The 27,668-nt window shown below is 30.4% G+C and overlaps 1 protein-coding gene across 1 annotated transcript in view; it reads right to left on the bottom strand.

The window, feature by feature from the left end:
• nAChRbeta1 (nicotinic acetylcholine receptor beta1) overlaps window positions 1–27,668 on the bottom strand; it is an 81,236-nt gene that overhangs the window by 16,857 nt on the left and 36,711 nt on the right. Inside the window, exons 6-8 of the mRNA XM_080150868.1 lie at window positions 17,959–18,048; window positions 16,346–16,472; window positions 5,180–5,439 (exon numbers count right to left, since the gene is read on the bottom strand). Of these exons, the coding sequence (XP_080006994.1) occupies window positions 5,180–5,439; window positions 16,346–16,472; window positions 17,959–18,048 (477 nt within the window). The remainder of the gene's footprint in view (window positions 1–5,179; window positions 5,440–16,345; window positions 16,473–17,958; window positions 18,049–27,668) is intronic.

Here is a 27,668-nt window from a genome sequence, read left to right as displayed (position 1 = left end):
TTGTTGAGCACAGAAAACCCTTTTTCCTCATTACTTTGTAGATTTTGTTTTTTTGATAATTATTTTAGATCAGCTTAAATTTGGTACAAGGGGGGGGGGGGGGGATTTCAGCGCTCGCTGGGACCTTCTTTGTGAGGAAGCACCAAAATTTCAGAATAATTGTTGCCTAAAAAATTTAAATAATTACTCACTAATTTTTACAACATTTTGATGGAGAAAAAATCCAAAAGGATTTGAAAGGCATATGTATTAATGAGAAGATAAATGTGTAATTCAGTATTTCATATCAAAATAATTTAGGTTTTAATAGAATAGTTGTTTCATCTAATTTTCATTTCTAATCTTTGAAAATTAAAGCCAAATGCATTAAATATGATTATTTTATTTCTCAAAATTTCTTCCATTTGCAATAATCCGCGTTGTTTGTTTGACTGTAAGCAAAACTCATTTCTATAAAATTGTATTGCCCTTTAAAAAATGTTGGCATTATGAATGCAATCATGGAAATGCCTAGATAGGATGATATTCACACTGTGCTAGAAACATTGAAATGTGTATACTAGTGATGCCTAGATAGGATGATATTCACACTGTGCCAGAATCATTGAAATGTATATACTAGTGATGCCTAGATAGGATGATATTCACACTATGCTAGAATCATGGAAATGTGTATACTAGTGATGCATAGATAGGATGATATTCACACTGTGCCAGAATCATTGAAATGTATATACTAGTGATGCAGTTATAGGATGATATTCACACTGTGCTAGAATCATTGAAATGTATATACTAGTGATGCATAGATAGGATGATATTCACACTGTGCTAGAATCATTGAAATGTGTATACTAGTGATGCATAGATAGGATGATATTCACACTGTGCTAGAATCATTGAAATGTACATATATACTGGTGATGCATAGATAGGATGATATTCACACTGTGCTAGAATCATTGAAATGTGTATACTAGTGATGCATAGATAGGATGATATTCACACTGTACTAGAGTATAAAAGAAATCCTAGGCTATAAATCAAGAAAGCTTTAAACTTAAAATTTTACAATCAACAGGCAATCTTTTTTAAAGCGTTGATCTTCAACTTTTCAAGATTTCTAGCTGAAAGTGTATGTCAGAAATAGTAGGCCTAGATTTAGAGCAGTTGTCAAATGGATCGAATTTGTTTGAAGGCCTTTACTTGGATTAATTTAAATATTTCATGTGCATAACCAGGGCTGGGAATATTGCAACTGCAAATAATTATTTTTCAACCTAGATTAGACATTTCTAAGTATGTATTATTACTTAATTTAAAATTTGTTTAACATAGAGGGAAACAACCCCTGCTCCCCCGTGAAACAGCAATTAAAACCACAAAAAAAACTCCCGTATAAATTGTAGACCTAAAGGCTTAGATGTTTTCGATATCTTACTGGACACACAAAGACACAACTTAATAATTTAGTGTATATATCGATCAAAATATACCCTGTTTGAGAACAAATCAAGAATATTTTTTTCTTCAGTAACCCCATACATTTCCCTGGTGCATAAAACACACACACACAAACAAACACACACACACACACACTAAGATTCACACATACAAAATATACATTTAAGTTGGCTTTCAAACTTTATATGTAAATCATACATAATGTAAAATTTACATTACATAGTTGGAGTTTCTAGTTAGCTTTAGTTAAATTTAAGTTTAGAAGTAATAACTTATGTTAAATATAGAATTAGAAATTAAAGTAATGCAAAATTATTTTTTTAGAGCGAAACTTTTCTATAATTAGGGTCTGTCCGTCAGTAACAGTTAGCTATTATCATTAGTTTAAGCATGTTAGAAATGGCCTTTCCATTTTAAACTTTGCATGAGGATTCCTGTAACAGTTAGGTACGATTTAGATTGCGCAGAATATCTATAATCATTACTAGAAATTTCGTACACCTGTTTAAAACATGATTTTGAACTTTGTTGACAAACTTTTTGTATGGTATTATCATTCTAGTCATCATTTTTAAAATAATGTTTCCTAGGACAACAAGCGAAGAATCTCTATAATCAAGCCCTAAAAATGTAAGTATGTCTTTGAAAAGTATCCTGTATTTAAGCAATTTAGTTTGGACTTCTTCTGCTTATTAAGTTCTGACTTAAATGTAAATTTCAATTTTTACAGAATTATTTCTGGTACAGACATAGTTGTAGAAAGCGAAACAATTCAAAAAAATCAATAACATGTATGTACACTTTAAATATTTGTTTTTTTAATTATAGTTGAAATGGTGATTCCTTATACTATTAGGCACAATATTACAGTAATTTAAGAAAAGGAACTTTATAATCAAATCCTCAAAATAAGCATTCTTCAATTTTCAAGAGATTGTATCGAACTTTTACCAGACTTCTAGATAATATTCTGTTTCTTCAAATACTCTAAAAATGTTTGTAGATTATATGATTTGTTGAGCTTCGCTTTTATGTATGTAGTAATCCTAGTTTTTATTTCATTTTTTTATGATTTCGGTAAAAATAATTCTTTCTAATTTTTAATCTTTTTCTATTTTATTTTTGGTACTAGTTGCTTCGCACCAAGCATCTAGGGGAGGACGGGGTAGGTCAGGAAAAATAGCCTAAAACGATCCTTTATATTAAAGGATGATATGATCCTCTATTGTTTTGGTTTTTCTTTTATATTTAATATGATACGTAAGATTAAAAGCTTAAAAATAATTTTTCTAAGTCTTTAAGTAAAAGGTATGCCGAAAAGAAGATGAAAAAATAAAAATAATAGCCTTGATCTTTGTTTCTTGATTAAACATTCAAAACAAACTTTTTTTCATCAAATGCATTCCTAAGTTCACGATGCACAAAGTAGATTAGGAAAAAAAGTTTGTAATGGTTTAGTTTAGTTAACCATATGCGTGTGTGTGAGTGTTTGTGTGGATGAAAATAAAATGGTAGTGTAGAGTGCAGTGGCGGCGGATAGGGATAATTTGTGAGCGGGATTTTATGGGTTTAAATCCTTCCAGAAATGAATTGAGTAGGTCCTTGAGAGATGACGTTCTTGCTGTGCAACAAATATAACAGGAAAAGAAACATTCTGGAAACTTCTCCAATTTTAGTCTTTATACTTTCATCTATTTTAAAAGTCGAAACAATGAAAATTTCTCTCTTACTGTAAATGGACTACATACATTGCAAGAAAAGATTCTTGGGATTATTTTATGTTAGGTAAGGTAAGTAAGTTTATGAGAGCCCCGCAAGATTAAAGTTCTCAGTAGGAACTATGTATATAATAATGACCCTATTAAGTTAGGTTAAGTAAGGGTTAGAATAAGAACAGTATCCTATTGTATAAATTGGAGTCTGTTTGATGATTATTGATCATATTTAACGAGGAATAGTTGGATTTTTTGTTCATAATCTCAAGTACGCCAGATAACTGATCAAAAGAACCTTAATTTTAACAACTACAGAATTAGCTATTAGTTATTTAGCAAAAGTATATGAACACTTTTTAGATGGCTAATTTAATATTTCTGTACCTGCATTTAATTTGACGTTAAATTGCAAGGGTAATATAATATAACCCATTTAAAAAGGTAATTTAAACATTAATTAACAAAATTTAGAAAAAAGATTTCATTCTTTTAAAAAATCTTCTAATACAGGGTGTCCCTCGTAAACTGGTTTTTTTGAAACGCTTATAACTCCCTTAATATTTGAGCTATCTTCGTAAAATAAAAAGTATTTGACAGCCTGCTACTGACCATTTTATGGTGTAATGATGAAAAATCCACAAAATAAACAGGAAAAAAATCTACGAGGTATTACATAAGAGGCTAATTTTATTGAATTTAGACTAACCCACAAGAAAATATTTGCTTTGTGAACTTTAAGATTAGCTAGGGTTCAAACGGCTGGTCGCTCAGACTTTCTAAGCACAAAAAATGGAATAGGCTTGACATGGCATACCAGAAATTCTTAATATTCAAGAATCTGAAGTGTAATATAAGTGAACAATACGTAAAAATAGGCATAATATTGATCTTTTTTGTTAATTTTTCATGTGAGCTCGCTTCAAATGCACACAAGAACCTGAAATATACCAGACTTTTTAATTATACTACAATGCCAGTTCTTATAATGTCTGGAATAAGTCTTTGTGATCCACCGTTTGACCACCAGCTGCTTTAAAAGTTAACTAAGGCATATTTTTCTTGTGGATTAGTCTTATATTCACTAAAATCAGCCTGTTATGTATTACCTTGTAGATTTTTTTCTGTTAAATTTGCGGATTTTTCATCACTATATCATTAAATGGTCAGTAGTAGGCTGTCAAATACTTTTTATTTTACTAAGATAGCTCAAATAGTAAGGGAGTAATAAGCGTTTCAAAAAAACCAGTTTACGAGGGACACCCTGTACTTTTAAAATGGAATTAATGATACTTCCAAGTTGGACATAGACTTCTTTTGAGGAAATATGGTTTTCTTGGTTACTATTTCAGATAGACGGCTAAATTTAGTTTCACCATCCTTGTTAATTAATCATCAAAACAGGAATACGACAATGGGCAATACAATTATCCTCCTCAAAATTCTTTAATATAATCATATAATATTATGCTGCCTTTGGTAGCTGGTAAATATTGGGGAGTGAACCGTAATAGTCCCCCTACCCCCAAAGAACAGACTTATAGTATAGATGTATATACAAATAACTACCTTCCCCTCTCCCTTTTCCGAGGACCTTTTTCGTCTTCTAGCAAATTGTTTTCTGCTTCTTGGCTGTGTTAATATTACCATCACTATTGGTTGTTTTTCAGAGACCCAATTGATAGTACTTGGGATGGGGACTTACAGTTATTTAACCCCTTTCCCTCTAGTGTTTTAGTCTAATGTTTTAATAATTGTTATTTCTTATTTGACAAGAAATATATCTTTTATCATCGAACGTTTCGATAAATTCAAGATGCCTAAAATAAACCACTATTATAGAAGCAGCTATAAAGCCTAATAAAAAATGACGTCATACAATTCAAATGACCAATGATAGGCCAGTATACTTTGCAAATGACCTATGGTAAAATGTACACTGGCCTATTATAGTCAATTGATATTGTATGACGTCATTTTTTATTAGGCACTATTAAACTAACCTTAGCAATAAGTGGAAGCACAAGGGAGGTTGGCGGCAGTATCTTGGAAACCAGCAACAGAAACACAACCAGTGACAGCAAAATGGAGATACCGAGGGTCACTTTCTCCCCCGCCTCCGCGGGCAGGTAGAAGACGAGAACACAGAGGAAACTAATGAGCACCGTGGGTAGAATCAAGTTGACCGTGTAGAACAGGGTTTTGCGTCGGATTGTTATGTAGAACGTAATGTCTGTCTCTGTTGGCTGGTTGTCTTCCGGTTCTGAAATAAAGCACAAAGGTTATTATCCTATTACATAAAGTGGTAAGGTTATTTTTTTGTCTGAAGCTTAAGATTTCTATAACTAATGATCCGGTTGAGTTCTCCTTTTAAGCTTCCTCTTCGCAAACATAGCCCCGAGTTCTGTAAAAAGAAACATGCTTCTAAATGCCTTTTCTTCAACTTTTTTTTACGTATACTATTCAGCGGAGTGCACAGGGTTATGTTAGGGGTATGTAAAGACGCGAAAAATTAAGACAAGACATAATTTTAATAATAATGGGTGTTGACAAATAATGTGTGATAATTTTAGTCTTATTTAAATAGAGAGCCTTGCTGATATTAAGTGCAGTTTATAGTTCGTAAGCCGCAATAAAATCAATTTTTTTTCTCCATATAAATCAGCTAAATTGTTATCCCGGTAATTTAGTTTTTTAACCATGCAATGTATTTAAAGTACCAATTATTTATCAGCAAAGTTGTAATAGAACGACCGCTAATTTGCGGTTTGATCGTCACTGTTGCCTATCCATTGTTAGTACAGGGTGTGGCTCTTAATAGAAATGCAACTTACAATTTTAGCACAATGCAAACGCTTGCTATATACTTGCTATAAAGCTGCCGTAAGGGTAACTACACTTCCTATATACCTGGTTCAAGCTGACGTTACGGTTACTTCATCAATAGTTCTTTAGATAGTCGATTAGCATGCATTTATTTTAATTGAAGTTATATTTTGATGTTTTTGTGTTTGCTATATTGTTAGGTATACAATACAACCATAAGATGATTTTTGTATGACGTTCTAATATCATATGTATATGATCCTAAACAGCACATCCGTAGTTTCAAAACTTTGAAATTTGTAAGAACAGATGTACTTACATCGAGTTGCCTTATTTATAAATCAATCCCCATATTTTTAAGTTGGGGTATTCTATGTAAAACTGAACTTTGAAATAAATTTTTTGCATCTTTGACGGCAACTTTTAGAGAAATGTAGCTTTTCACATACACCCACATAAAGTCACATACACACACAAACTTTTCTAACATTCACCCACACCCACACACACTCTCACACACACACACTTACATGGAGCAATGTAAGGCTTTGATCCTGGATTAAATTTACAGGGTAAAAATGATTCTTTCATCTTTGAAAAAATTATAATAGCCAGGAAAGGGAGAAATTGGAAAGCAAACAGATGTGAAAAATTGGTATTATCCTATTTTCTCTCTCTCTCTCTCTATTGAGCTAAATAATACTTCAGTTTAAATCTATTTACCGTTCTAATTACTGTTTAAATTTAACAAATTCAAAGTCAAGAGCAAGTAGGATTGGTATATAAAACAGCAAAAAGACACTGCAAAATCTATTATTATTATTATTAGTTGCAGTTTATTAGTAGTCTGTCCTACTAACGTTAATCAATTCAAGTTCAACTTATTCTATACTTAAAAAGTATTTCATTTTAAAAATTTATATAAAATAACCTTTTTTTTCTTAAATGCGTTGGAAGAAAATCTAGTAAAATTTTTTACAACTTTCTTTATCTATCAATAAAAAGAAAAATATACTTTTCTAATCAACGATTATTGCTGTGTAAACTTCTTAAAGTCATAAATTAAACAGCTTTCCCTCTAACCTGCCAATACATTTATAGTATAGATGTATAATTAGACAACAACCTGGATCCCCCTGTTAAGGACCTTTTATTCTGCAAGCAAATTGTTTTCTGCTACTTGGCTGCGTTAATATTCCCGACACTGTTGGTTAATTTTCAAAGACCCAATTGAGATTCGGCACAAGGTCCTTGGGATGGGGACATACAGTTTTTAAACCCCATCCCCTCTAGTGTTTTACTCAAATAATCTGCCAATCAGAACTTATAGACTTACATAATGTTAAATCTCTTACAAATTAAAAGAAGAAGAAAGAGATGAGACACTAATGAGCTGATAGGAGAAAAGTTTTGGCCCAAACTTGGACAGTATTCACAGAATCAGTTTCAACTTATCACAAAGCCACAAGAAATCATTTTGAAAGAAAAAGAAGAGAAAAATTTGTTAAACTTGAGTTTAAAAGTTCTGGTAGATGTAGACAGTTGGTTGAAAAGTAATTTAGCTAGTTTCTAGGGTTATTATACAAATTATCAAAGAAGAAAATTAGTTTCTTATTCATAGCTTTGTAACAAAAATAAAATTGCATTTTTCAAAAATAAAATACGGATTGGGAGATACGAAAAGTGTCATGTGTGACGTCATTAAAATAGGAAGAGAAGTAGGAAATGAAACCCCTAAAAAAAGATGGCTTTAGACATTTAGACTATTTTTATGACATCAAACATGACACTTTCCATATATCTCAAGGACGACTATGTTAGAGGTAACAAAGCTTTTCAAACCAAAGAGTAATTAAGATCCATATAAAAAAAAGAGAAAAACGGACCCCATTAAAATAAAAGCAGGTATAAGGTATAACAAGTGAAATAAATCGTAAATAATATTTGGGGGGCAAATAAAGAGGTCGTCAATTTTACTATATATTGCCCCCCCCCCCCCTCCAATGACAGCTGAATATCACGTATAAGTTTCGTGATTTTTTTTCGAATTAATTTCGTTGTTGATACAAGCTGAAAAGGAACACACATAGAAAAAAGACATCAAATATACTTTAATTTACTCGAAGGTTCAAGAACGTACTCTGAAGACATTATTGTCATGACAAACTAACAAACCAACTAGCCAAAATACTAAGAATCATCATTAGACAATTATCATTTGACCTATGAAGAGGAAAGTTTTTGCCACGCTTTCTCAGGAAATAATCCTCAACACGGGACTTTTCTCCGCATATTTTTGTTCTGTTTGTGGATTTTTGAAACATTTAAAATAGCTTGAAAATCTTACAATTTAAAAATAAATTTCACAAAAAGCAACTGTACATGTTGTTTTTAAAAGATAATTAGTACTTCACAAAAAATTGAAAAGAAAAATAACTACCTTTTACATATACATGCCTTTATAAAATAAAATATAAGAAGCAGGAATAGCGGCGGCTACGACTGGCGTTCCTTGGCTGTGAATGAAAGATGTGGGAATTAAAGAGTGCGGCGGGAGGCCGCTTTTTTGTTCAAACATATTTCTCCCGGTGGTAAAACTCTCCATACAATTTTAGGTCACTTTTTGTTGGTAGACCAGCATGTTAAAAACAAAATAAGGATTGTTTGCTTCTTTACAAAACTTTTTTTTACAAAATAATTTATACAAAAAGTTGTCTTTTCAGGACGTGTTTCAAATACCAGTTTTATAAAAGATTGGGAGATTTTTTTATCAACTTGAACCAACCAAAGAATTTAAGTCATTTTAAATGTTTTGCCTACATTTTTTTCTTATTTTTTAATTTCTTAACTTTATTTCATTCCTCTGATTTTCTATTATGATAATAGCAAATTATTTTTGTATTGCAAGGAATTGGGAATCTAATTCACTTGTATTTGAAGTAAATTGCATCTCTTTTTTATTTCTATTGTAAGGAAATTCTAGCTGTAAGTTATATTCAAAGTTATATTCACGTGTAAGGTATAATTCAAATAAAGGTGCATTTATAGAGGTAAAACTAAATACTCTTTTATTCGTTTCATTACAGATATTTAGTGTTATCTATAAATGAAAATAGAATAAAAAATGTTCTTATTTTAAAAGCTTTTTAATTGCACTTGCTAGCCTTTAGCCTATACACAAATTATTTAATTGGTATTAATTATAAAAATATTTTTATAAATTATTTGGTAAAAACATCCCTCTCACAAAAAAATAAAGCTGCAGATAGTTAGAATAAGAGATAAAAAAATTCACCTAAACCTTAAATAATTCAAATTAATTAACCGCTGAATATCTGTACCTTAATTAAAGCCTTAAAAAATTGAGCTTTGAACGAAATGCAATCTATAATTAACACCTTCTTTTTGTATTACTGAGAAAGATAAATGTTGGCCCTTGAATTCATAATTTGTATGCAAACCCTATAACATATAACCCTACACACTATAGAAGTGCAAAAAAGTTGGAGGTGGTCCATAAAACAGCTGAAGGGAATAACCTGAGAAATGAAATAAAGCTTCCAGGCTCTGTAAAGAAATCATTTACGATAAAAAAGATTATTTTTCAAAATATAAATCATTTTTATTGCAACAAAAGAAAATGCTTTTCCTGTAAGAAATAAAATCTGTACCAATTTCTGTAACTGTATATAAGTTTTTAGTCAACCCACCTAATTAATTATCTATTTTTTTTATTAAATTTGTGTAAATATCTTTATATAATGCATAATTTGTGTAATTCTAACTATAAATAAAAATAAAAAATAAAATCAATTAAAGGGGTAAATTTACGGCCTACTCCAAGGCTTAATTACTCATGGCTATGCAATTTTGAAAATAATTATGTATATTTAATAGATCTTTTCATGAAAATACCCTTTTTCGAATTTCAATCTTCTGCTAACCTAAAAAGTTACTTTAGGGGCCTAGAAATATATGTACAAAATTTCAGCTCTCTATCTCTACTGGCGACCTAGCGCCAGGCATGTAAAATATCAACAGATAACGGTAGAACGGCGGTTTTAACAATATCTCAGTAATGTGCAGGTTTTCAGCTCTTCTGCATATTTCAATTTAAACACATAAGGCCAAAGATATTTTATCCAAAAAATCTTTTGTCAAAGTCTACTCTAGACCTAGCGCCAGTCAGTTTTCTAAAATCATGCATTTTATACCTGTGAAAAATGAAATCGCCAGCGCTAGGTGTAGAGTAGACTTTAACAAAAGATTTTTGGGATATCATATCTTAGGCCTTATGTGTTTAAGTTGAAATATGCAGAACACCTAAATTCACCTTCCAAGCCATTCTCTAAGCATTTTAATTTTTTTTTGAAATAACGGGATTTCAAAACTGCCTTTTGAAAAGGCCTAAAAAATATCTTTTTTTGTCCCTTTTTTCACTGTATATAGTTACAACTTATTAAGATATTATTCTCAGTTAAAAAAAAATTGGCGCTTCCAGCACCAAAACCGGCAAAAACAGGCAGTTAAACTTCTGAACCCCTACTTAACCCCCTGAACAGACCCCACCTCTATCTCGGCTCCTGTTACAGATAGAGACGTAAAACTTTTTTCTGGTTGTTCATGTGTATTTTTAGAGAATTGCTTTTTCTAGTCATAGCGGTCAGACCGCTCCTTATCAGCTTTTTAGCGTCCATCTGCTAAATATTAAAACAGCTGTAGAGCGGCCAATATAAAGCTAAGAAAACCAAATTTTATGACAAACTATTATTTTTTATAATAAAAAAATACCTTTTTTGACCATCGCCGATAAACAACAAATAACGGAAACCGCCAATTTTGGCGGTAAAACGGCCAATTTTAAAGCTAAGAAACCCAAATTTTATGACAAACTATTATTTTTTATAATAAAAAAATACCTTTTTTGACCATCGCCAAAAAACGACAAATAACGGAAACCACCAATTTTGGCGGTAAAACGGCGGTTAGCGGCGCTAAATAATATTTTTATCTATTTATAGTTACAACTTATTAAGATATTATTCTCAGTTAAAAAAAAAATTGGCGCTTCCAGCACCCAAACCAGCAAAAACAGGCAGTTAAACTTCTGTATCCCTACTTAACCCCATAACAGACCCCCCCTCTATCTCGGCTCCTGTTACAGATAGAGACGTAAAACTTTTTTCTGTTGGTTCATGTGTATTTTTAGAGAAAATTACTTTTTCTAGTCATAGCGGTCAGACTGCTCCTTATCCGCTTTTTAGCAGCCAGCTGCTAAATATTAAAAAAGCTGTAGAGCGGCCAATTTTAAAGCTAGGAAAACCAAATTTTATGACGAGCAATTATTTTTCATAACAAAAAAAATGCTTTTTCTGACCATCGCCAAAAAACGACAAATAACGGAAACCGCCAATTTCGGCGGTAAAATGGCGGTTGGCAGCGCCAATTAATATTTTTATCTGTTTATGATCACAATAAAAGACTACATACAAAAATTGGCTGATTAAGGTCTGGAAAGGGTCAAGACAGTTAATTGTTTAAACTAATGTAATAGATTTTTATTTTAGTCAGATGCCAGACGCAGACAATTAAAAAGATATAACATTTAGAAATATTATCAATTTGTCTACAAAGGGTTAACAACAAAATCAAAATATACAAATCTAATTATTAAAAACATCAAGATGATCTTCTCTATAAATTTTATTTGTAAAGCATTGATATTTTTATCAAATAATATGACAATGATGACAACATTAATAAGTGATTAAATACAGACAAAAAATAGGAAGACAACATCCATAAAGACAAAGCTCTAAGATCAGAAGTAAGGACAACTCTCTTGTAATTACTTTTGTAATATTTAATCAACCTTAGTAAAAAATAAGATGAAAATTAGGTGTTCAGGTATGATCCAGCAGGATATAGTCCTCCTAGTCTTCAAATAACTTTTAATGGCTCCAGTGTATTTATTTTTTTACTTATAGACTTAAAATTGTAAAATTAAGCTTATCTTACATGCCTACATGACATATTAAATTTTTTTTTAAAATCAGCTGTTGTTTCCAGCTGACCGCAGCCAGTGGTGGCAGTCCATGTAAGCTTCAAATCAATTAAATTTTTTGATAAATATATATTAATTCTTGAGTAATAATAAACTTCCGTGAATAGTAAGGCCATGACCGTTTGGCCACTCCTTGACCGATTTTTAACTGATTTTTTATTTCCTACCTGTAGTTTTGCCGTTTTTAAGCTGCCAGTAGCGGAATTCTAAAACAGCTCTAGACCAGCCAATTTTTGTATGTAGTCTTTATTGTGATCATAAACAGATAAAACTAGCGTTTTACCGCCGAAATTGGCGGTTTCCGTTATTTGTCGTTTTTTGGCGATGGTCAGAAAAAGCATTTTTTTTGTTATGAAAAATAATTGCTTGGTTCATGTGTATTTTTAGAGAAAATTACTTTTTCTAGTCATAGCAGTCAGACTGCTCCTTATCCGCTTTTTAGCAGCCAGCCGCTAAATATTAAAAAAGCTGTAGAGTGGCCAATTTTAAAGCTAGGAAAACCAAATTTTATGACGAGCAATTATTTTTCATAACAAAAAAAAAGCTTTTTCTGACCATCTGACCATCGACCAGCTTTTTTAATATTTAGCAGCTGGCTGCTAAAAAGCGGATAAGGAGCAGTCTGACCGCTATGACTAGAAAAAGTAATTTTCTCTAAAAATACACATGAACCAACAGAAAAAAGTTTTACGTCTCTATTTGTAACAGGAGCCGAGATAGAGGGGGGTCTGTTATGGGGTTAAGTAGGGATACAGAAGTTTAACTGCCTGTTTTTGCCGGTTTGGGTGCTGGAAGCGCCAATTTTTTTTTTAACTGAGAATAATATCTTAATAAGTTGTAACTATAAACAGATAAAAATATTATTTAGCGCCGCTAACTGCCGTTTTACCGCCAAAATTGGCGGTTTCCGTTATTTGTCGTTTTTTGGCGATGGTCAAAAAAGGTATTTTTTTATTATAAAAAATAATAGTTTGTCATAAAATTTGGGTTTCTTAGCTTTAAAATTGGCCGTTAAAAAATAATAGTTTGTCATAAAATTTGGTTTTCTTAGCTTTAAAATTGGCCGTTTTACCGCCAAAATTGGCGGTTTCCGTTATTTGTCGTTTTATGGCGATGGTCAAAAAAGGTATTTTTTTATTATAAAAAATAATAGTTTGTCATAAAATTTGGTTTTCTTAGTTTTATATATTGGCCGCTCTACAGCTGTTTTAATATTTAGCAGATGGACGCTAAAAAGCTGATAAGGAGCGGTCTGACCGCTATGACTAGAAAAAGCAATTCTCTAAAAATACACATGAACAACCAGAAAAAAGTTTTACGTCTCTATCTGTAACAGGAGCCGAGATAGAGGTGGGGTCTGTTCAGGGGGTTAAGTAGGGGTTCAGAAGTTTAACTGCCTGTTTTTGCCGGTTTTGGTGCTGGAAGCGCCAATTTTTTTTTAACTGAGAATAATATCTTAATAAGTTGTAACTATATACAGTGAAAAAAGGGACAAAAAAAGATATTTTTTAGGCCTTTTCAAAAGGCAGTTTTGAAATCCCGTTATTTCAAAAAAAAAATTAAAATGCTTAGAGAATGGCTTGGAAGGTGAATTTAGGTGTTCTGCATATTTCAACTTAAACACATAAGGCCTAAGATATGATATCCCAAAAATCTTTTGTCAAAGTCTACTCTACACCTAGCGCTGGCGATTTCATTTTTCACAGGTATAAAATGCATGATTTTAGAAAACTGACTGGCGCTAGGTCTAGAGTAGACTTTGACAAAAGATTTTTTGGATAAAATATCTTTGGCCTTATGTGTTTAAATTGAAATATGCAGAAGAGCTGAAAACCTGCACATTACTGAGATATTGTTAAAACCGCCGTGCTACCGTTATCTGTTGATATTTTACATGCCTGGCGCTAGGTCGCCAGTAGAGATAGAGAGCTGAAATTTTGTACATATATTTCTAGGCCCCTAAAGTAACTTTTTAGGTTAGCAGAAGATTGAAATTCGAAAAAGGGTATTTTCATGAAAAGATCTAATATTTAATAATTAAATCTATTGCATTAGTTAATAAATTCTTTTCTATTCTATTTGTACAATGGCTATGCTTAACAGAATGATTTATTTACTGCTTATTTTATTACTACATAAATGAAGTGATGTTTATTGTTGGTCTAAATGTCGACATAATTATATCACTAAAATATCAGCTATGGCCGGTTTTATAAAAAAATACATCGTGTCGAACAATTCTTCCTTATTTGGTAACTTCTTTGTAAGTGATTCAGATATTCGTTGTATAATTTAAATATCTAACCAAATATCACACAAAAGTAAGGTATTGAAAATGCGCAAATTATTTTGTTTTTGTTCAATTGAAGGAACAGAAAAAGTTATAGAGCCAAAAGGAAAGTGATATTGATACAAAACAGCAAAATTATTATACTCTATCAATAATACTAGCTGCTACGTTCCTAGAGGCCTCTAGTGGCATGTGAAATGTTTTTTTTTCAATCTGTGTTAAAATCAGCTCGATTCGTACGCTAGATGTTGCTATTTCTTTTTGTAGGGTGGTGGTACCCTTCCCCCAAATAGCTATAAACCTTTACAGGACCTATGCGATGCTACCCTGTAATTGCGAGATCCTTCGGTACAGACAGACAATCAAACAAACATCCTGTTACTTAAATAAAAGGAAATTAGTTCAATAGTATGAGTGCATTTTACCTATGGAAACATATGATTAGGCCAAATTACAAAAATAAGATCATTTTTATTGGGAAAAAGCTAAAGTTAATTCATAATAGTTAATTTCTAAATCACTTACAAATAATTTTGTGTCCATGGTTTGTGCAAAAAAAAGTTTTTCAATGTCAAAGTTACAAATCGAATTTTCAAATGATTGAAAGCAAATTTTAACCACGATTTTAACCAAACCAAAAAGACCATTTTTCTCTATGTGTAGTTAAAATTAAGAATTGTTCTATAGAATTATATAAAAAAATACGTATTTATTTGGTTTAGTTTAGAGAGTGATATTTCAGCTGTAATGTTCAATATAATCACTTTATGCATACCTAATCTACTTATCTTCTAACCTATGCTGTAGATATCCATATTTATTTTTAAGATAGTTTATCCTACGTTAAAATTGGCATTTTTTTTGTAAAATCTTTTTAAAGATTTGACCAAACAGAGAAAACCCTAGAGAAGCTATGTTCTTATAATCAAATAGATTATATTTCTCTATGTATATAGTCGCCTGCAGAAAAGAGAAATAGTTTTAATTTAATTTGCTTTAGCTTTGTGGTAGAGAGAGAGAGAGAGAGAGAGAGAGAGAGAGAGAGAGAGAGAGAGAGAGAGAGAGAGAGAGAGAGAGAGAGAGAGAGAGAGAGAGAGAGAGAGAGAGAGAGAGAGAGAGAGAGAGAGAGAAATAGGAGATATATATTAGTCACTATATCATTATGCATATAAAGGATGTTCATTTAAGTTCGTAGATTTTTCAAAAATAAAATGAAAAATAAAAATTAACTCAAAAATCCTCCAATAAAAAAGCTACCCAATGAACATGATAATTGAAAAATAAATCTACAAATATGAAAATTTGTCCATATATAAGATCTAATTTCTATAAATAAGATTTTTCTTGGTTCTTTACTATATAATCCAAACAGACAAACACAACTATTTCTCCCAGAAGCTTTGCTATAAAAACAAACAAAAAATTACTCCTACATTGTGCGGATTACCCTATGCATTTTGCATTTAACTTTAAAAACTATTTTCAAATTTTTATCATCTAAAAAGCTAATATTGGAATATTTATATCATATGGTTTTGTATGTTTGGGATTGTTACAATTTTCATTATTTAATTTCTGCATATAAAAAATAGCAAGAATAGAACTGTTATGAAAAGGCTTAAAAATATAAAAGTAACTTTTAAAGTTAAGTTGCACGTGGGGACATCTATAATATTCATATAGCTAACTTTTTGAAACCACTGTTTTTAAGGTATTGTTTACCAAACTATGGCCAATGGAAATCTAAAGAATGAGTGAAAAATTGAATCAAGGAATGAAAACGAAGTAGCAGGTTTCGTCGTATTTTCAAAGTATCTTTTCTCTTATTTCTAGCCCCGTCGAGGGGATCTAACCCTTCGGGGCTTATTTCTTAATCCTGCGGGGCAATAATTAACATTAACCTAACCTAACATATGAAAATCCAATGAGAAAATACGACAAAACCCGCTACTTTCATTTTATAATCCCCGAAATCATAAAAATACTTACGAGAATAATTTTTAGAGTTAGGATGCACGTTGAGATATGCGGGAACCTCTATAATATCCCAGGTACCAGACTTCCAGTAATCTGACAGGTCAACATGGTTTTTATTGTTAAACAGAGATAATGACACCTGAAAATAAATAAAAGGATTAAAAACATTGCATGGCCATTTTTTTGGGATTTAAAGTTATTAAATGCTATGTAAGTGAGTACCAAGGGTTTATGGGAGGTTACCACCACCACCCTCTCAAGATAAATCGCCCTATAAAAAAATTACCCCCCATACAAACTATTAAATTTTTTTGACAAGCAAAGTTGAAAGTCGGTTTGGGGGGTGGGTTCGACCTCTCCAACCACCCACCTGAAGTGCCCCTAGAAGAATCTAGGGACGTAGTCGCTAGTACTTTGATAATAGAAATAAAGGCCTGTGTGTAATAGTTAGTTCTCAAAAAGCATCTTTCCCTATCTCATAAATATCATCTCCATTTAAAATATTTTTATTTGATTAATAAATAAGCCATAGTTCCATAGTTTGTGTTCTATCATTCAAATATAAAGCAAAACAAGATAATTTCTGGGCACTGTATCAAGAAAACGTTTAACATCAAGATAAAAAAGTGCTTGACAAAACGTGTCTTAAAATTGCAGTTTCAGCAAAAGCAAATGGACAATCAGCAATGTACTTGGTTCGTAGAAAACGATGTATTGAAATATGATTTACTTGTTCATTAAGTACAATTTATACAAAGAAAAAGTAAAGGCCAGTTAAGGCTTTAAACTTATAGTACGGCTAAGAAAAACAAATCCATTTCTGTAGATAAATTGTATGGACTCAACAACCGATAAATGACGTCATTATTAAAGATCTCATCAGGGATAAAGAGAGAAGACAATGGGGTGCAATTTAACTTTGGCAACCATTTTTAATTTGGCATCTTGTAATCAATGAGGAGTAAAAAAAGAAGGTAAATCAAATTTAACTTCATTGTCCTATCCCTTTATCCATAGCACCAGACTGATTTGCTCTGATCATTAGTTTAATACATACATACAGGTATATTGTTTTTAGCAAGCTCAGTCATTTGGGTTCTTTTGGCGTCACTTGTCCGTGTAGCAAAAAGAGAAAATAGTATAGTTTTATCGGCCAATTTAACTATATGTAGTATCATGGACAAAGAAAGATAAAGATTTAATCATAGAAAAGAAAGTTATTAAATTTTTTTGTAGTAAAATTATTAGACAAAATGTATTGTTTTTCGTATTTCATTTAGTGCATGGGAAGGACAAAGTGTCTCAAAAACAGCCATGTGACGGAAAATGAGAGAGATGAAAGGAGAAGTGGGAAAGACAACCCCTATAAAAAAAAGATGGATAATCCCTCATTTTTATGACGTGACATGGCTGATTTTTGAGACACTTTGTCCGATTACTGAAAAATCAACAGATACATTTATACCTCGATAACGACTACGGACATGGCATAGTTATAGAGTAGCTGCGCTAATAATAATGTTTAATGTATTAATAAAAAAAGTACAACAGTGTATTCTTATTTGGAAAGATAAATAAATTTACCCACTTAACATTGACAGGAATCAACCGTGAATAAATTTTACCTGATCTCCCGTGAATGTCCATGATCCAAACTTCATGATGCATGTCTGTTGATCAAACGGGAAGTATGTCACGTCTATTGTGCACGAGGACTAAACACAAAAAACACAAATCAGTGACAGGAATAAAGTTTCTGAAAAGAACAGAAAGAATATTTTTTTGTGAACTCGGCAGCTGTTTCACAAAATAATTCGCCTAAAAAGAAAGTACCTAACGTTTTGGAAAGTCATGATCTCTTGGAAAATAGTAGGAATATTAACCACAAAAAATGGATGTGCCGAGGAAGATTTAAATAAGGTCTATTTTTCTATCCAATGCTAGTTATCAAAATGTTTTCGACTAGATACACTGGTATCCAAATCGTTTTAAAGTGTTATTATTTCTTTCCTAGTAAAGACATACAATCAATAATTGGTTTTTACAAAAGATGTACTCAATATTTTCTTCTAGATTTGATATAGCCTAGTAAAAAGACCCTTTTAGATTTGTTTTTAATTTCCGTCAAGGGAAATCTACTCGGTTGTATAGATTTTAGTATAAATGCAGACAAGCAAAACTCCTGTTTTTTTATAATAACAGATTCTGTTTGGTTAAAAAAACAGAAATGTAAAAGAATAACACCTTTACCATGTCCAGAAATGATTTTTAAAAGAAGCCTTGAAATTAAAGATTGGTTATCCGCACTACTTAGCATAAGAAATGTATTTTCAATGAAAATTGTTTAGAAAATTGTCTAGAATACTGACAACCCCATATGAACCCGCTTTAAAGGAAAAAGAAGAGTAACCAAAAAAGTCTCATTTGAATAAGTACAAATATTTCTGAATATCAAGCATCATATATTTATGTGTACTATACTATATACTATACATATGTATATATATACACAAAATATATATTTATATATACAGATATTTAATATATTGTCCACATATTGTCTCTAAAAGTAGTAGTTTTTAAGGAAATTTTTTAGATAGAACATATTTTTTTCAATGTAAAAACATTGATTGTATTAAAGATATGATTTTAACACTGGCGTGCACATTGATTTGCCATTGGGTGTGTGAAGCCGTAGGGGATGAAAATAGAAAACACACCACCAAAACCCCTTTTCTAAACGTGTATGTTCGACCAAAGTACAATTTGTTATTTTACTGTTTTTCTTTTATTTATCTATATTTTTTTTATTAATTATAATTGCCCTGCTAATAATTGTGGAAAAAGTAGAAATATTTATTAAGAACTTTTTACATAAATGTTTTAAAAACTGGACTCTATCTGTATCTGTTATTTGTTTTCATTGGATACTTGAGGCAGGCAGGAAAAAAGTAGTTTTCTTTAGATAGATTATATTCAGACTGGGCTTTTACTTCATGTTTTCTTAGTAGGCTACATTATTATTTTTTTCTGTACAGAATTAATAGATTAATTGTCTTTCTCGTATTCATTCGAATCCGGTGGATAGGAACCGGTTCTCATTCATACGAAAAAACTATGTCTAGCATCGTATTATATCCAGTTTTCTACGAATATATAAATGTACAATCATATGATTAAAACCAGTTTTTTAGCCGGTGCCTTCGGCACCTCGGGGCTAAAAAAACTAGTTTTAATCTTTTAATTGTACATTCTATATCCGCGGAAAGCTGTTTATAATACGGTGCGAGAAATAACTACTAAGTCATTCAAATGTTTTAAAGTTAGTAAAAAGTATGAATTAATTAAATAAATACATTTTACAACTAAAAGTAATCTCTATCATTTTTAGTACTTTAGTAATTTTTTAGTGTACTTAAGGATGGTTATTCAAGATAAAAAAAAACAATAACTTTTTGTTTGATTTGAATACAAAACATTAAATTTTAACTTCGATATAATTCTAACTGTATAACCTTAAGACATTATGAGACATATAATATTTCATTTAAGTGGTTATGGCTGATCTATGTTCGATATGCTGATATCATGTAATATAAAATTTTTATTGAAGGACATATCTAACATGAATATCCTATAATATAAAGTAGTAAGGGATTTTGTCTGAAGCTTAAGATCTTAATATCTACTTGAGATCCTGTGATGGTTTTAGCCATATTATTTCAGATTTTAAGACTTGGGTGAGGCTATTTTTAGCCCATCTATTAGAATACAGAGCCTCTAAAGGCTAGGGGCGTAGACTCTAGTTCCTAATAAAGAAATTTAAATGGAACTCTAAACTGGATTTTAATCTCTTTATCTTACTCTTACTAAATCTTTATGCTTTTTAGAGAAGCATTACCGGATTTGAGGCTTAATAAGGACCAAGCTCCACAGCCCTGCTTGCTTTAGAGTAATATGCTGGAATTCAAGTAATTAAATTCCACGGTACAGAGCTCAGGATGCAAGGATATACATATACAAGGTCCGTGGAGTAAATCAATCTTTTACCAAATTCTTGTTAATTAAACGAGCCAACAACATATTAAAACGGAATATTTCCAAGTATTGCGTCTACTCTATAATGATTAATTTGCCGTAGATGTAAGTATGATTAAGCTATGTTCTCTAATCCTTAGAATAATTTTGTCTAATCTTTTATTGGTAACTAGCGGCAGGGCCCTTAGCATCTACGGGCTCTATATTGGAAGAGATATGGAAGGTCAGAAAAATAACCTAAAACCATATCTATACTTATTTATGAAAATTATATAGCCTAAAACCATCTAAGGACTTTTAAGAAGCTGTACTATAAAGGTTAAACGTATAGGTTGAGTGGTTAGAGACAGACAAAAAAGGCTTACTACTTTATATTAAAGAATGTCAGCTGTTTGTTTGTAGCCCGAGAAGGAAAGCCCACGGAATATTTCATCAAATCGGCAGGGCTTCCTTTAATCTTACCATATATTATAATGGCTTCGGCAGTTTTTCTTAAAGTTCCTTGTCGATCACAGAATATCACTCCCTTTTTTGAAAATAAGTTGAAAATAAGAGGTGGTTAGATAGTTTTTCGTTCGTTTTTTGACTTTAGGTCATGTTAGGTTAGGGTATATTATGTACTGGGGGAAAAAACTACCCACCTCTCCGATTTTTTTCTAAAATAAGGGAAGGGGTTTCAGTGCTCGATAGGGAAGCACCGAATTGGCCGATTTCTAATTTTTTTGTTTTTCTATTTTATACTATGCTTATAAGATTTTATAAGATAATCTTATCATTTCAATTAGCAACAAATTTCTTTGTAATTAGTAATATGTACTTACCTAACTAAAACACAAGTTGATATTATGTAATATACAATTACATATATGAAGATTATTTGATAAAGAATGTTTATTATAATATATGATACAATAATAACCTGCAAAGCCAAGTACTGTTTATATAAAAAAAATATATGTGTGTATATAGAAAGAAGTTTATTCAAAACAGCTGTATTTTACTGGGAATTTTTTATTAATTTACTTCCAAAATTAATAGGTTAAATTTATGTTCTATTCATTTTAATTAAACGCCCATTATTCACTAATTCATTTAGATTTTATTAGCTGAGTTATCTAGCCATTAAACTATATCTGGTCAATCAAAAGTAATTTGGACAATAAGACAGTTGAAAAAAGGTACTATGACAATAAAGATGAAATAATTTATTTTATGATTTTTATTTTGTCTTTGGTGTTGTTTGAGGGGAGATAGGGTCAGAATAATTTTTATGCCCTTGTTCTAAAACATAAAAAGTTAGGAAATCTTTAAAAATAGAAAAAAACAACGTTATCATTGATAATTGTTTTATTCTTCGGCTTATACGGTATGTAGCATGAATATGAAATAAATTTAAAATAATATAACCTTTGATTTTGTATAAACTTGTCTATTCTATGTAATTATGTAAAATTCTCTTCAATAAATAAAAAAATACTATATTGAATAAAACTAACTTGGTAACTTTATCAAAACATCGACCTTCTTTTCTATGTTCCTATGATGAAAGAAATAATCAGAGATCCCATTTGTATTTATTCTTATCTTATAATGATATGTGTGTATTCACTTTCCTTACACAGTGTGGCACAAAAAGACAAGTATAAGATTGGATTAGCACCAAAAACCACTTTTGTATAGATTTTTAAGTAAAGATTATTGACTACTTTAAAAATTTAAATTCCATTGCATTTTATCATTTTAAGCTTCTAAAATATTGATTTGTTGATATAAAAATAAGGGTTTTCAATTTTTGCCTGAAGCAATTTAAGATCAATAAGATAAAAAAGCAAAGTAGTTCGAAATAAAAGTTTTTGTGAAAAAGGATAAATACTTCATAATTTATCTTTTATTAAAAAGCACAAGTTTGATTAATTGATGAACATTAACCTACATTCGAATATTTATCTAGAGGTACTTTTAATTTGGTGTTATCAAACCTTAGACTTTTTTTGTTTTGTAGAACAGTGTGCTTAGCATCTAGACTTTTCTTAACTTACAGAATGGAATTAATGTTTCCCTCCTATTATATGTTTTCTCATTTATATATATATTAAATCTCTCTCTCTATCAAATATAAAACGGGGGATCGGCAGTAACATTAAGAAAGTGCCAAATGTATAAAACAGCTTAAGATATGTTATTTTTTAGGCCTACTTTACTGAATTTTCTTTTTCATTCTGTGACATTTAAAATACCAACAGGAGGGTAGAAAACTTGCGGGCTAGTACCAAAAAATAGCGGCTGCTAAACCATGTAAAACCACTTAAATATACTTTATTTCCCTATTCTGTATTTCATTATTTTATCTATTATTTATCTTTTCCTCCTCCGTTATTTTCATTATTATATTATTATTGATTCTTCTGACTAATAATACTATTCTTCTGTTTTTATATTTTTATGTTTTTGCGAATCTTTTTGATAATTAAACTTAAAACTTCACGATTCAAGCAACTTATCGACATTGTGACATACGGTGTGTTAAATAATTTTTTACATATATCTTTTAAAACATATATAGAGTCATCTTCAATACTTTAAATAGTTAGCTTGCTTAATAATATTAAAATATTTGGAATCAATGTACTAAAAATACAATTTTGGTGGGTTGTAAAAGATGAATTGTTATAATTTTAAGAAATAACTTGTAGAATGCGAAAGACAAGGATTTAAGTTGATGATACCATTATTTCAGGCATGTTTCCACAAGTAATTCATAATTTTAAATATAAGCTAATTATCTCTTAGACAAATTTAGTTCTATAATATATTAACCAAAACCAATAATGTAATATGTTTTCGTTATGAATTCGCTAACCAATGATCGAGTTCTCAATATTAGGGAAGCTACACATTGGTCCCAGGATGGTTTTGGTAATTTGTATGTGTTTAAGTCTTAGGATGGTTTAAGGTTACTTTTTAAAGACAACCCCATATTTCTTCACAATTACAGAGCCTGTGGATGCTGAGGGCGCAGCCGCTAGTATATCTATATTTCGACGATTGGTTCAAGACATAATACACACATAATTCTAAAATATGTACCAAAATGATTGCCTGTTTTTTCATATCAACTGTCCTATGGAATATTATCTCTATCTCAGAGAAGGAATAAATAGATTTTGATAGATTTAATATTTATGATAATAATACTTTCAGATGGCTTTCTAGCTTACATATTATATTAAATTCAATCAGGGATCACAAGAGATAAGCAGATTCTCAATTATAATAAACAAAATTATCACTTCTGTGGACTAAAAATATTGGGGGAAAAGTTGGCACACATCTAGTTTGAACCGACAATTTAAGATTTTGATAAGTACTCAAAGTTCTTTGAGTCAACGAATAAAAGATCATAAAGCTTAAGTGCGTGTAATCGTTACAGTACAATGTCACCTCCCTACCTGATTCAATGCACTTATATAATTCATGAATTTCATTGAAGCTTTTCTATGTTATAGTTTGTATGTTAGTCTGTCTATTATGTAACAAGTTTTATAAACAATTATATTTATACATTTAAATCAATATTCTGACTATTCAGTTTAGACAATCTACAAGGGTTCATGTTCGTTTATTCTACTATTTGATTTCAAAGTTTGGCTTTAATGTTGTTTTAATAATTTGGTTTCATATAATTAGACTATTTAAATAATACAACAGATTAAACGAATGAGGTTTCAAGTTGAAAAGTATTCTTTCTATTTATTTTTTTTCTTTCATGCCTTTTATTGAAATTGAGGCTTCTCGGAGGCAGAAAGTCGACGGTATACCCACATATACACTCGTACTAGATATATATATTTGTATCTGATGAAATTAAAGAGAAAAGAGGTAGAAAAGATGGAGGGGTTGTATATGAGTAAGCTAGGGAAGAGAAAACATGTATTTACAATTAATATACATTTACTTTACCATTCCCAACAGATATATACATATATATATATATACCCAAGAGGTGTACATTTAGGGAAGGATTCCGAGGAAAAAGAGAAATATGAAAGAGAGGAATGGTTTTAGGGGGGGGGGGGGTGATAGTAAAGGTGGGGTTTTAGCTATACAAAAGTAAGTAACACCAGCCCTAAATACGTTCAAGATATTTAAAGACCAATTTAAAATAAAGCAGCCCTCTTTTTCAATCAATTCATTAAAAAAAATTCTTTAGAAGATTTTTAATTTTAGATAAAGAATCGTTATAAACCCTAGCAGAAGTATTTAGAAAACCACCATAATCATAGCATTCGGTTTATTAATCAGCTTCAAATCGTTTTATAATATTTTTCTTATAATACATTTACAAGTGAAATCATAATTTGATCATATTAGTCAAAAGCTTTGGTATAGTCAAAGTGTTGAAAATTTACCCAAATTATTACTTCTATCTATTACATTTTACATTTAAAAATGTCTTGATTTTCTTTTGAGAACAGCATCAAGAGCGTAAAGGAAAGATGGAAAAAAAATGAATAGGGAAGAGAGGGGAAAAGTTTGCCATCTAATAAGTAAAAGCATTATAAGGTGATAGGAATAAGTATTTCGGTCACATAAGTACATTGTCATTAACAAGTAGAGGTGGGGAATATTAAATAATATATGTATATATATTTATTAGTAGCGTAGCTACTCTATGATAAACTAAAAGTACGTCATTCTTATGAAGTAGTTAGCTAAATACCATTTTGTTTTTTTTTTCAAGGATTTAAAAATTTTAAAATACAAATTGGAATTTTTTTAAAATTTTTCATTTACCTCCTAAAAGATTGTAAATACGCTTATAGAGCTTTTTATTATAAATTTTCAAACATTTAATTCTATTTTACTTAAACTTTTCTTTTGAATAAATTGTAAATAGCTTATTATTTCTTCGCTTCTATAGGACTTGGATATATATGTTCTTGTTATACATATTGAATGATATATCTGTTACATTTAATTTGGTTACCATTACTCTATATGTATGTATATACATATAAACAACCGGTTTTATCCCGTTTTTTGAAGTAAATGCATCTTCTATCATATGTCTTATTTGTATTATATAAGATGTTACAACTTTATTACTTTTTAATCTTTTTAGCTTTACTAATACATCCTTTATAAATGCTTTAGCTTTCTTAACGTAATTAAATAAATAAATGACAATTTAAATTTAAGATGCCTCTAGTACTTTTTCAAGAAGTGAACATTCTTTTGAAAATTTAAAAGAAGAAACTCTCAGAATTGTTTCAAATAAGTGAAATATGAACTAGCTAGAATTTGTATTAAATCATTTTATATTTTGTTAATATAATTTCTTTTAATAGTAAGAAACAACTTATCAATTATCTTTTAGCAAATTTTACTAAAACCAAATCACAAAAATTAATATCTTTCTGCCTTTGGCATTTCCTAAAGTTTTTTTGGGGGCTTTTTAAGAAAAGCTTTTCTATAATCAAGGTCAGTCCGTCCGTCCATAACGGTTAGCTTTTTATCGTGTAACGGTAAACTTTTTTGTTGTTATTGTTAATTTAGTCATGTTAGAATTGTCCTAACGATTTCAAACTTTGTATTGTGATTCTCAAAACGGTTAGGTACGATTTTGGAAGCGTAGCAACTCTATAAGCGTTACCAGAAACGTGTCAGAGCTTCGCTTTTATGGATGTTGTCATCCTTGTTTTATAACAATAAAACCTTTTTGTGGATGAATTGTCTTTTTACTGTGTTTTATGATAATGTTAATTGAGTAGATGTGTTATTTTAAAAATTGTATAATTATAAAATAGAAATATAAGAATAGAAGCATATTCTGAACCCTTTTTTCATCAAATCTAAGAAGGAAGATTTCTAGCAGACAAAAGTATTGTTTACTTTCGACTCAAGCTAATGTGGATTCTTTAAAAATGATAGACACGCTACTCGATAGTGAGGCAAAATTATTTTTGTAAAAAATCATCCAAAAGCACATTAAAAATCTACAAAAATTATACAAAATCATATGTTAATAACCCTTTTAAGATTTTATTTAATTTTTGTAAATTCTTTTATTAGATTTTGGAGGATTTTTCACAAAAATAAATTTGCCTCACCAGCGAGTAGCCAGCCTAACTTTTTTAAAGAATCCACTTCGTTTCTAAGCTTTCAAATTTAAACGAAATTTTTGGGCAATTAATTCTGATTCCGCAAAGCTTTCTACTAAGAAAATCTACTGTTTACAGCTGACTTTTATCTATGTATGAAATGAAAATAAACATGCATTCGTAACAAGATGTGTACAAAATTTTAACCAATGAAATTAAATGTATGTACTGATGCGATTCTCCTATTGGCTCAATCAGACATTCCCTCTCTTTCTTAGTACCGTTATTAATTATAACTAGAAATGTTTTTTTCAAGCATAAAGGGAAGGAGAGAAGGCATCTATTTTCTCTCAATTAGAAATTGATCATTATAGTATAAAAATTTATTTAAAATGTAAAAAACTTTTTTTATTGTAAAGTGGAATCACATTAAAGATTAGGGATACGCTAAGAAATAGATAGTTTGTTCTATAGAAGAAAAATATTGTGTATTAATTAGATAAGAAGGAAAATACTTTTTCGAAAGATGCTAAATACCTGTAACAACGCAGAAAAGATATCACTTTCCTCCATTAGACAGTGCTATCATATTTCAAAACATGACTGGCAACCCTTTTCCCCCCCTGTTTTATATTTACCAACATTACTTATTTGCTGGAAAAAGAAACAAAATTGTTGAAACAATAGCAAGCATAACAATTAAAATTCTAAAGATTAGAATTATAAAAATATTTAGACAAAACGATGAAAAATAACTATCTTATTTCCATTTTGTTAAGATTGCTTTAATAAATTGAGGCTGTGGAGATCATAAAAATAGCCTAAAACCTACCTTAGACATATTTTAAGCTTCCTGAAAAGTACAACCCATTCAGACCAACATTTTCAGATACCTTATTACATTATATTATAGGATATATACATAAGACCTCATCCTGAAGTACCGACCATACATGTATATGAAAGCTGTACTTATCTTTACATACATTACATGTATGAAGGCTAATAAAGTAGGTTAGATTAATTCAATTCAAATTAGGTTTCCCCCTTTCAGAGTGAGTGGTGCAAGGCCTAAGAAGAATAAATATCTGCATTATGCAAGCATAAAAACTGCTTCCTACAAAAAAAAGAAAAGAAAATGATTATAATCTATCTATATATTGCAGAAATAGTGAAAATTATTCTGACAAAATGAT

Source organism: Acartia tonsa, chromosome 2 (assembly GCF_053477335.1).
Source record: "Acartia tonsa isolate MP-2025a chromosome 2, ASM5347733v1, whole genome shotgun sequence".
NCBI lineage: Eukaryota > Metazoa > Arthropoda > Copepoda > Calanoida > Acartiidae > Acartia > Acartia tonsa.
Note: the sequence above shows the minus strand (reverse complement) of the source record. Positions and strands in the feature narration are given on the sequence as shown.